A 12,381-nucleotide genomic window follows, 5' to 3' on the forward strand; every position below is an offset into this window, starting at 1 on the left:
ATCTTGTGGCCTGTTACAAACTAGTCAGGGGGGACCAGCAGGCATTGGGGGAGTCCCTGTTCCCCCGAGCACTACCAGGAGTGACCAGGAATAACTGTCACAAGTGGGTAGAGGGTAGATTCAGGCTGGATATCAGGAGGTTCTACTTCATGGTCAGGGCGGCTAGGATCTAGAACCAACTTCCAAGCAAAGTGCTGCTGGCTCCTACCCTGGAGGTCTTTAAGAAGAGGCTAGATGCACACCTTGCTGGGGTCATTTGACCCCAGTACTCTTTCCTGCCACGGCAGGGGGTCAGACTAGATGATCTACTTGGGTCCCTTCCGACCCTAGAAACTATGAAACTATGCGACAGAGGTTAGCTCAGAAATGTGCTGAAGCCCATCCTACTGTCTGGTACAGTGTCATTGCTTCCTTGCTCATGGCCTTCTCGTTCTCGCTATCCATTGCCTCTAGTTTTCAGTTTAGGATACAAGATCCTTGGCAGAGGGACCATCTTGTTGTTTTGTGCATAGTGGGATACCAGCCCATTATAAAAGCACCTGGACATTATATTGAACACACACTAAATAAGGCATGGCTGGGATCTAGCAAGCTGCCTCTTCTTTTCTGTGTCTGATGCAATCTTCAGTCTTTTTGCTTTTGCCAGGGTTCCTCTACCCTGCACAGGCAATGGGTCAAAACCATTTCTCAGGGCTTCTCCACAGAGAGCAATATTACAGATGAATTTGGCCTTAAGTGTTCAACTAACAGCAGCAGTATTAACAGTCTGTATTTTGGGTCCCCATGTTTTGCAAGAATGTGGCTACCAGTCATATATGCAAAGCCATGCAGTTCAAAGAGGAAGAGTTGCATTAAACGTTAAAATTGAAGATGTGTCAGAAAATAAAATGCTAATTGTGGACTGGCTCGGGTTTTATTATTTTGGAAGCAGAGACACAGCACTGCATTCTTTAGCAAGATGATGCAATGGCCCCTCAAAGACCGTCAGTGCCCGGAGGAAAGAAGGCTGGCAGTGTTCTCCAAATGTGTTTACTTCCCTGCAGGCATTGTTTCCTTGCTCGTGTCAGATAGTTTATTGAGCACAGCTAATCAATGTTTCCGCCGACAAGGAAATTGGAACAGTTTATTTAGAAAGCCAGTGTTCAAGGGCAAATTTCCCAGTTAACATGGTTTACAACTAGGCCCCATCCACACAAGCTCTCTTCCTGAGAAACAGGAAGGGTTTGTTAGGGTGGTAATGTTTTAGAATAAAGAGTACCCTAACTTTTTTTCCTGATCTAATATAACCCCTATGCTGGTGACCTCCTGCCTTCCCTCCCTTACACCACTGCGGGGACAATGGGTCTCTGTCAGTGACACAAACATGATCTCACATGACAAGACCCAGTGTCATCCCACCAGATTTCTCTCCCTTCTCGACACAAAGCACACTCCACCTGTGACATTCCAGTGCAGAGGCCTAGGTTCCCACTCGGCTTCACAGCTGACTACTCATTCCCCTGCTTCCCTGGCCCTTAAATCCTACTCTCCTGACCAGGGTTCCTGAAGAATCATCCTCAAGACCCGCCCTTTACACCCCCCTTCAAGCCCACTCCCAAGTTACCTCTTTCAAGGGTGGCGGGCAGACCTCCCCGTCAATTGTTTCTTTAGGGCAGTGCCATTACTCCCTTTCACCCTAACATCAGGGGTGGAAACCAAAGTTTTCAGAGAAAGGTCTACTGATGGGGCTTGGGTCTTTAATAGATAAGGCATGGGGAAACTCTATCCTATCCTGACTACATGGAGTTTTCTAGAGTTAGAAAATCATACCAGCAACCAGGGAGGTATTTCATTGCACCAGGAAAATTTGCCCATTGTAGGCAGGATTTTTCTGTGCTGCTGAGGTCACCACCAAACCAGGAATAAGCCAAACCACAGATTCAAAATGCAACCACATTTATTTGATTAGTACTCTGATGCAAGGAAAATCAAGATGGAGACAGAGAAAGGATCCTACCTACTGTCATCCCCTCCTCAGGGAAGGCAGCACTAGAAAACTACAAGGGACAGTGCTGCTTTGGGAGGCGATGGACTAGATCAGTGGCTCACAGTTTTTTGTACCAGGAGCTGCTTGTAAACTTCGATGGTCAGTTCTGGCCCTCACTCCCAAGCTGTAGCCCCACAGCGTGTGGGGCAGGGGGTTGGTGCGTGGGGCCAGGTGGGCATGCGCAGCTCTTGCAGGCTGGAACTCTGCCAGCCTGCAAGGGAAAAGCCACTGTTTCCCACATGTTCCTCCTTTAAAGGGGAATCCATACTTAAAGTTTGTTGAACCATTTCTAAAGTTTGTTCGCACCTCTTTCATATATTTCTGCAACTCACAGGTTGAGAAACATTGGACTAGATAAGAATGGAAATTTTGAAGATGCATCTTATTAGGAGTACAGGTTTAACCCTCTACTCTTTGGAAGAGAACGTCGTGTCATGGTTATAACTTGCTTTTTAATGCAAACATCCGGAGAGAGAGTGGAGCGAGACACTCCCCACCCACTGACAATCAAACATTCCTTTGGCAAATACAGGTTTCCCTTGCTTTATGTGGGTTCTGGACATGCAAATTCGCTCTTATGCAACAACCCTTTTTATATCAAAAATTCATTATATGCGAGTTAAATTCACTCTTACGTGATTGGTGTGGCAGAAGTCCGCAGTCAGCTGCTTTGTGCAGTGCATTGTGGGAGTGATTGATAGGCAGAGGAGGAAAAGATTATTTGGGGGGCCAAGCTGGGTGGGGGTGCCGGGGTTGGGTTACAGCGCTGGTCCCTGCAGCCTGGCCCAGTCTGGCCCCATCAGTACAGAGCTGAGTCATGAATCTGCCCAGGGCTGTTGCTGAGGGCAGCTGGTGCCCATGCTTCTGGAGCTGCAGTTGTGTTTGTGTGTACTGTCTGCTGTTGGCGAGTACCAAAATTGCCTTGTAAAACTGGTAGAAATGGGTCTGGGTGCAGTACAGTCAAGGTCTTGGAACATATCCCTGTTTGTTACATTGTAAAGTTGGTTTCCTTTATGCAAATTTGAGTTGTGTGTCGTTTTCCAGGAACACATGTACAGCATAAAGCGAGGGAAACCTGTACAGCTATAACATGCATGGGAAGGACTGGTGGGGAATGTGGCAGTAGATGGCAACTTGGGCAGCAGTGACCATGAGGTGACTGAGTTCAGGATCCTGAGGAAAGAAGGATGGAGAGCAGCAGAGTAAGGACCCTTGACTTCAGAAAAGCAGACCTCAACTTAGGGAACTCATGGGCAGGATCCCTTGGGAAGCCAGACTGAGGGGGAGAGGAGTCCAGGAGACCTGGCTGGATTTCAAAGAAGAGTGCAGGAATAAACCATCCCGATGCACAGGAAGACTAGCAGGTATGGCAGAAGACCAGCTTGGCTTAGGAGGGAACTCTCCAGTAAACTGAATTACAAAAAAGGAAGTTTATAAGAAGTGGAAACTTGGACAAACAACTGGGGAGGAGTATAAGAGCATTGCTTGGGCATGCAAGGACGAAGTCAGGAAGACCAAAGCGCAACTGGAGTTGCAGCTAGCAAGCGACGTGAAGGGGAACAAGAACGGTTTCTACAAGTATATTGGTAACAAGAGGATCGCCTTACTAATGGGGGAGGCTACCTAGTGACAGAGGATGCAGAAAAGGCTGAAGTGCTCAGTGCCTTTTTCACCTCAGTCCTCAGAGGCAAGGGCAGCTCCCAGACCACTGCACTGGGCAGCACAGTTTGGGGAGGAGGGGAGCAGCCAATGGTGGTGAAAGAACAGGTTAGGGACTATTTAGAAAAATTGGACATGTACAAGTCCATGGGGCCAGATGGATTGCACCCAAGGGCTGGGGGAATTGGCTGATGTGGTCGCAGACCTTTGAAAAACTCATGGAGATCAGGATGGGTCCCAGATGACTGGAAAAGGGCAAACAGTGCCCATATTTAAGAAAGGAAAAAAGGAGAATCGAGGGAACTACAGACCAATCAGCCTCATGTCAGTCCCTGGAAAATATCATGGAGCAGATCCTCAAGGAATCCATTTCTAAGCACTTGGAGGAGAAAAAGGTGATTAGCAACAATCAGCATGGATTGACCGAGGGCAAATCATGCCTAACCAACCTGATTGCCTTCTATGATGAGGTGACTGGCTCTGTGGATGAGGGAGCTTCGGTGGATGTGGTGTACCTTGATTTTAGCAAGGCTTTTGATGTGAGCTCCCACGACATCCTTGCAGGCAAGCTAAGGAAATACAGGCTGGATGAAAGGACTGTAACGTGGATAGAAAACTGGCTAGAGCATCAGGCTCAGAGGGTAGTAATCAATGGCTCAATGTGCAATTGGCAGCTGGTATCAAGTGGAGGGCCCCAGGAGTCCGTCCTGGGACCAGTTTTGTTCAATGCTGTCATCAATGACCTGGAAGATGACAGAGTGCACCCTCAGCAAGTCTGCTGACGACACCAAGCTGGGAGGAGTAGTAGGTACACTGGAGGGTAGGGCTAAGATTCAGAGAGACCTCGACAAATTGGAGCACTGGGCCAAAAGGAATCTCATGAGGTTCAACAAGGACCAGTGCAAAGTCCTGCACTTAGGACAGAGCAATCCCATGCACTGGTGCAGGCTGGGGGCTGACAGGCTGGGCAGCAGCTCTTCAGAAAAGGAGCTGGTGGTACAGTGAACAATAAGATCAATATAAGCCAACAGTGTGCCCTTGTTGCCAAGAAGGCTAACAATATACTGGGTTGCATTGGTAGAAGGGTTGCCAGCAAGTCAAGGGAAGTGACTGATTATTCCCCTTTATTTAGCACCAGCGAGGCCACATCTGGACTTCTGTGTTCAGCTTTGGGCCCCCCACTACAGAACCGATGTGGACAAATTGGAAGGAATCCAGTGGAGGGCAACAAAAATGGTTCTGGGTCTGGGGTATATGGCTTACGAGGGGAGGCTGAGGGAACTGGACTTATTTAGTGTGGAGAAGAGAAGACTGAGGGGGGGATTTAATAGCAGCCTTCAACTACCTGAAGGGAGGTTCGAAAGAGGACGGAGCTGCACTGTTCTCAGTGGGGGGAGATGACAGAACAAGGAACAATGGGCTCAAGTTGCAGCAAGGGAAGTTTAGGTTGGATGTTAGTAAGAATGTTCTCACTAGGAGGGTAGTAAAACATTGGAACATGTTATCTAGACAGGTGGTGCAGTCTTCATCCTTGGAGATTTTTAAGACCCACCTAGATAAAGCCTGGGCTGGGCTGGGCTGGCCTAGTTGGGGCTTGTCCTGCTTTCCTGAGGTCCTTCCAACCCTCATTTTCTACAATTCTGCGTGACCAGACATCTCTCTACCGACCAGCGTTTGGATACCACTAGGTTAGGATTTTTCATGCCCCTTGTAGTATGCTTTCTGAATTGGGCCAAAGTCTAATTTCCGTAACATCCTCTTGAGCACACCTGAAGCTTTGACCTGTACCATTTTCTTTCTGTATACAGGAGCTGTCCAAGATGGGCCTTGGCAGTGACATAGATCTTCAAATTGTGCAACTGCCAGTGTCCTACCAAAAAACAAAGGAGCTGGTGTGGAAGATTTGGATGACTCTTCAACCACTAGTAAGTAACTAGAGTTGAATGTTTTTTTCTCTTAAAAGTGAAGAGTAGGGTGAGTGAAAAAACCCAATTCTTTAAGCTATAAAAAGCAAGAAGTAGCTTCCTCCTGAACACCCTTCCTTTCACATGAAAAAGGATTTTTCAGTGACTAGAAGGGACAGCAAGTGAAGCAGTAACTGTTCTGACGACAAGGAAATCTAGACAACCACGTATTTGGGAGCATTGTGGAAGTCCTTTCATCAGTATAGCTTCTATGAGCCACCAGAGATACCAGAATTTGAACTCTCAAATTGGTGCACAATGATTGCAGAGTTAACTATAGGTTAAAGATGTATATTGTAAATTGGTGCAGTTTGAGATACCTGCTAATGAGCAAAATAGGTGAGCTTTTGGGTAATGGAAGCACAACAGCAGAGAGATCTTCTGTCAGGTGCAGAAGATATATTTGTTTGCATGCACAAAAGTGAAATCCAGAGTCCTCAGCTGACTAGACAATACAGAATAATGAGAATCCAGTTCTGTTGTCACAAGAGGTGACCTAAGTTTCCTATAGGCAGGAGATTCCCTGTCTTTGCACTAATACTTTACGTGCTGCATGACACTCTGAACAAAGTGTTTTATACAAAAACAGTTCTCATTTTAATTTCTTCTCGTTTACTCTGATGGCGGGGAACAGCTTACTGTTCACGTTGGGCTTGCTTCCTCCTCCAAAGCAATCATCATCCTTGAACAGTGTGGGAAGAACAAAGGCTACAAAGAAAAGGATGTTTGTGGGTATTGCCCACAAGATGGCTGTTGTCTCTTAGATGGCCCAGAGCGGATAGACTCTACAATTGATATGAAAACTCTCTGGAAAACTGTAGCTGTGGAAGGGATTGACATCCTCTTCTCCCGAGATGCAGGAGGGTAAGTAAGGTGGGTTAAGAGGTCACATGAAGCATGAGGACTCATTTCACCTTCAAGGCCCAAAGGACAGACTTCCTTCTTCTAATAGCACAAAAGACCAACTTTATGAGGAATTAACAGGATGCTAGCATCAAATCTAAAGTAAAATCTAAATGTTGTAGAAGAAAACTTTCATGAAAAGGCCAGTAGGGATTTTTTTCCCCATGAATCTGCGACTTCCAGTAAAAACTAATCTTCACTCAAAGCATTCTCTAACAGAGTCAAAACTTCATGGCACTGTTTGTACAGAAACAGAACTAGAAAGTAGACTAGAAATCTTCTTTCAGTGTCCAAACTGAGGGAGAAGACTACCCAGCAGAGGACCAAGCAGACAAATTAAATTAAAACTTTTACAAAAGTGCTTGTAGCAATTCTATATTATATATGTGCATATAATATTACATATCCTACATTATATATTATACATTATGTATCACATACATTTATAAACACACACATTTAAAAGAGATTCCTTTTACCTTTAAAAAAAAGAAGTCCAGGATTCTTGTAGGTCAAAATCAGTATTTCTTAATTTGAGGATGTTGGTCTCCACGGCAGAGGAGATGGGATCAGTAAGTAAAGGGGGAAGAGCTTATCCAGCAGGAATACTATACAGCAAGTACATAAAAAAAGCTTTTAAAAAGTGCTCCTGTTTTGTGGGTGTAAAAGCAGCAGGCTGGGTTGTTTTCTGAACCAATTCAGTTTGTGGTTTGGCAACCCGTGTGTATAACAGCTTTTATTTTGGGCGACTGTCCTTCAAATCAAGCCAATACCCCAGATAGTTTGTTTCTCTCTCTCTCTCTCTCTTTTTTTTTTTAATGACCATTAAGTTCCTGATGCAAGGCAAACAATCCAAACCTAGAATTATTTCATAAACCAGACCTAGTTTGAATGCTTAAAGTTTATTGAATTTAATGTTTACTTTTCCTTAATGTAGCTATTTTTAATGTTGTAGGTACATCTGTGATTATACCTATTACACCTCTCTGTATTATGGCAATAGAAGAGCAGCTTTTATCCACGTGCCACCATTATCTAAGTCGGTAACAGCAGATTTTCTAGGAAGAGTATTACAAATAATTATTTTAGAGATGTTAAAGCAGTGTGGGAGAAACAGAGAATGAGGAGGAGGGTTTACAAGAAGACACTCAAGTTCTGCACAACAGTACCTCACCTGAGGCAACCCTGAAGAGTTTAGTAAAAAAATGCACACCATTCTGGAGGATATAAAAGGTTGTAAAATAATCCTCTGTAGTGATGTTTCAAGATACAATTACAAAAAAAGAAAAAATATATAATTTTTAGAGGAATGTAAATGATTGGTGCTTTATTTAGCTAGTGGCCATAAATTAAATTTAATTTCGAGCTAACAGTACCAGGAAAGCAGCACTAATGGCTAAACTGCCATTTCCCCAAGATATATTTTATATCATAATGAAAAGCCAAGAAACTAATTGCTTTAAAAAGCTTTTTTGAATGCTTGTTCTCGGTATTTGAAAACTAGGCAAGCAGGCATCATGCAGCCTGCATAGTTTCCTTAAGGAACTACATTGATGCACACATTAAGACTATATACGATTTGTATGGTCACAGCATGCTCCCTCTTGCCCTTGCCCTTCTGGCTGCAGTCTAGTAGACTAATTTAGCCATACGAGATGGACATGTAAAAAACCTGCTGTTTGTGGGGGATGGTCACATGCATTATATGGATATTTAAAATCACTTGTGAATGTTATCAAGCCAACTGCAATCCTCTCCCCAAAAGCACGCTTAGGATTGAGGAACTTAAGAAAAATACTGTGAAATAAGCTACTAACCTCATTCAAAAGTGCCATCGCTATATATATTCTCCCAAAGGTAGATCCCCTTGTTCTGCACTTAAAAGGCTTACTGCATTTGGGTCTGTTCTTTACTTTAGGAATGCACTTGCAGAAGAAATACCTTGGAAATGCTAAGTCACCCCATGTGCTTTTGAGGAAAAGGCTGCAGTTTTATCCAAGGAGGGAAGACAGCATCACTTCTGCAGTGATGCTGTTTATTTGCATCTACAGTAGACTGTGAAGTTGTTGGTGACACATTAGGATTACAGCAGACTTTTGAAATGAATAATGTAATGATTAATCTGGAGTCAAACGGCACAAGGCCACTTACCCAACCTCCTAGTGGACATAGCATGACAGGGCAGAGGTTCTCTCTCAGGTAGGATGGTCCCAAGTCATTTGTCAGCATAATCAGTCCAAAACGGACAACCTGAATTGCCCCAGGAAAGACAGTTGATGGAGCACAGCGTCACGTGCTGTTGTGGCCTATAGCCTGATTGTAAAGGTAGGTAGGGTGACAAATTCTACTCTAGCTGCAGTTTCACAAAGGATTAAGGCATCCCTCTTCTATGCTACAGCGTTCTGCAATCCAATCTCAAGGCAGTAAGGTCTACGGCAGAGATGCAGCCATATGTAAAGGAGAAAAATAAATCTGTGTTGGGGCTGCCATTTGCTCATCTAAAAACAGCCCCCTATATTGTATGCCCTAGTAGCAGAAAATACAATCCGTTTCCACAGCTTCTTTCAGGCCAACGTACCACCCGCTCTAATTAGGAACCGTGTCCACTTCACCTTGGAAACCTAAACTTCATACAGTGCCAGGACACGATTGTACCTCAAGTGCACCCTCTATGCCACACCTTGGCCGAAACCTGCTAACATGGGTCTAGAGGCGTGAAAAGGCACCAAGATCCCAACCACTGCCCTGTAACCACCTTCTCCAAATGTAAGCAGGCGGTTCATGAGTAGGTGTGGGTGAACACGCTGCCAGCACCTGAAGACGGCTGAGCGTCCATCAGACTGGCACTGTACCTACTTCAAGCCACCAGCCAAGGATCCCGCCGTCCATCGGGACCTCAGCAGCCAAGAACAAGGTCCAGAAGCTGGAACTGCAGCAGGGAAGACCACGTACATTAAATAAAAAGAAGCCTTGAAAAAAGCTGACTGGCGTTGCGCAAAAGGAGTACTTTAACTGGAATTTCTGTAAACAGAAATTAAATGAAATTCAGCCTCTGTGGCAGAAAACCTGTACAGGCAGAATTTTTAATTTTCGGGGACTGTAGTTTCTTTGGGTAAGTTTGGGATAACAAACAAAGTCAGAAGACGGACAAATGCATACAGAATTCTTTTATTTAACTTAAATCATGTAGTACTGTAACTACTAGAAAAAAGCAGAGTAAGAGAAACTAAAGGAGCCTTAGCTTCAGCCATTCAAAATAGACAAAGTTTCTTTTTTCATAATGTAAAGAATCCAGAGTATATCGCAATAACAGGAATAAATTCTTACAACAGAATATACAAAAACGTTTTGAAATTTTATCATCTACTGATTCATTTTATATAAACACAGGAATTTCTTTAGGAATAATTTACACACAGCAAGTCTTTTTATGTAATAAATTGGCCATGTTATTACTGTTTCAATTTTTTTCTCTTTTTTAAAAAAAAATTTTTTTTTTTTTTTTTTTAAACAAGAAAACTTGGAAAATGTTGTATATGCAACTGCATCAGTTCCATTGCGCTTTTTAGTTTTGTTTTTGTCCCAGAGGTAGACAAACTCTGGCCAATCCTTTCTTCTCAAACCTCACTGGCTTAGAAACAGAAGGTTGATTCTTAAAATGCATCTAAACCATCATTAACCCTTTAGAAGGTGGGGTGGAAGGTGTAACATTCAATCCAATTCAGAAGGAAAATGGGATCTTCAGTATTCTTAAATAAAAATAAATAGGGACCTTCCTTGTTCGTTTCAAAAGACTTTTAATGGTGTTAGGTACCTATATGTGCTGTGTAGGTTGCATACAAAAAACCATTGTTTAAATGATAAGAAATCTGTAAACATACTTTTTTTTAATTCAATGATAATTATGAAAACTGCCTTTCGTGATGCTGACTTTTTACGCAGTCACATTCTTCAACCCACCTGGCAACCATAAAATAAGCCCTGAACAACAACCAAGACTGCTTAGCAGCAATACCTGTTCTGTTTCCATAACCAATGAGGTTCTTGCAATCCATCAAGTTAACTACACCGTACAGTAAAGTGAAATGACCAGTTAAGATGATCCCACCCAAACCAGAGGGTTCTGGAAGACCAGGATACTGAAGATACAGAACACTTCCCCAACCTCTTTATTCATTTCCTATATACTGGGACACAAAGCTTGAGAAAAAAAGGGGATGAACCGTGAGTTGAAAAACTTAACAATCTTTTTTGGCATATTGTAAAGCTAACTAGTAAACTGGTACCATCAAAAAACTGATCAGACACACCCACACACAGAAAAGTGCCCTTAAATTATATTTTAGGCATTTATAAACTACAAACATTTTATAAAATTATTCTATGTACTTACAAAATGCAATGAAACATTTAATTAGTTCTTGTAAACCAGATCTTTGTCAACTGACTACCCGTAATCTACTGGACTTAAAAGCCCTATTGAAAATGCTAATGGTTGCTAATCAACGTAACACATACAAAAAAAAAGACGCACACATGCGCGCACACACACAAACTAGTGATAGTCACATGGTACTTGCAAAACAGACTGATGGAAAGTTGAGACACTGCAACTCATACCAACCAATGACAACATCTGTAAACCTCTGCGTAATGAACCGACCACCGCAGACGGAAGCCAAGAGGTTTATTTACAAGTACCAAATGATTAGGAGCTGTTATGCCTGAGCATTGATGTCATCCCGCATCCCAAGCTCCGGGAACCCGAGCCCTGCATTTTCGTACGTAGCGCTTTCCACCCTTGTTTTTCAGCATCTCTTGCTATTATCCCTTAAAATTCTCAGTGACCTGGTTGTGCTCTTAAATCCACACAGAGTAATTTAAAAGTGCCTCGTCTCAGAACAACCCGTTTTCTGATCTTAGGCACCAGCTGAAGCCTTCTGGTCTACTGACAGTTCTGTATCTTCAGCACCCCGGTTGCTAGTGTTTAACCTACGTATCGTCCTTCCTTTATAACTCTGATCTGCAGCAACTACTTGGAGTTGAGTTGTGATATCTGGCTTTTATCACTGGTTAATAAGGAGTGGATCTCTCGCACCTTCCCCTGCTGTTGCTTAGCCCAGTGATTAAATACATCTATGACAAACAAAATAAAACAGTAACAGAAAAAAAAAGTTACTTTTACTAATGGAATGAAAAGGGGTTTTTAAAAAAAAAAATCATCATATATATGAATGAAGTTATACCACCAATAGGCATGTTGTTCATTTAGACACGGATTGCATTAAAACAACCCTCAGCAGTTCCCAGAGGACCCAAGAGAGGTTCCATCTGGTGACCAGTCATCCTGGGCAAACTGGGCTACTAGTTTTTTAAAACACCAACAGGAGCATCAGTGCAAACGTATCTAGAGCCATACATCACTTAAAACCGGCTTTACAGAACAGAGGCGTCACACCAAGAAAGAGGCTTGGTGGAAACACAGGCTGGCCTCAAGTTTTCCATCAGACTTGGTTTCTATGTATAGTTTATCATCCCAACAGAAGAATGTCGTATCTAGTACCAAGCGTGAGACAATTCTGTATTTACACAAGTCACCTTCCTTTGCAACCAAACCACCTTCTGTACCACTGGAAAGGTTTAAAAATAACAAAGTCAGGTGAGAAGAATGGCCAAAGTACTTGAAATCAAAACTTCTTGCTCCCTTAGTGATGCCAACTGGTTATCGTGTTGTATTACAATATCTTGGTACCCTTTGTCAGAATGCTTGTTTGAGGGGGGTTGGGCGGGTTTTGGGTGGTCTTGTTCTTAATCCTAAACACAAATTGG

The 12,381-nt window shown here is 43.2% G+C and overlaps 1 protein-coding gene across 1 annotated transcript in view; it reads left to right on the forward strand.

Annotated features, from left to right (window-relative positions):
• PGPEP1L (pyroglutamyl-peptidase I-like) overlaps positions 1 to 11,726 on the forward strand; it is a 22,869-nt gene extending 11,143 nt beyond the window's left edge. The window contains exons 3-5 of the mRNA XM_019533780.1: positions 5,494 to 5,610; positions 6,284 to 6,513; positions 7,508 to 11,726. Coding sequence (XP_019389325.1) covers positions 5,494 to 5,610; positions 6,284 to 6,513; positions 7,508 to 7,676 — 516 coding nt within the window. The 3' untranslated portion in view covers positions 7,677 to 11,726. The remainder of the gene's footprint in view (positions 1 to 5,493; positions 5,611 to 6,283; positions 6,514 to 7,507) is intronic.
• Positions 11,727 to 12,381: the final 655 nt, after the last annotated feature.

Source organism: Crocodylus porosus, unplaced genomic scaffold (genome assembly GCF_001723895.1).
Source record: "Crocodylus porosus isolate Cpor-Errol unplaced genomic scaffold, CroPor_comp1, whole genome shotgun sequence".
In the NCBI taxonomy this organism is placed as follows: Eukaryota; Metazoa; Chordata; order Crocodylia; family Crocodylidae; genus Crocodylus; species Crocodylus porosus.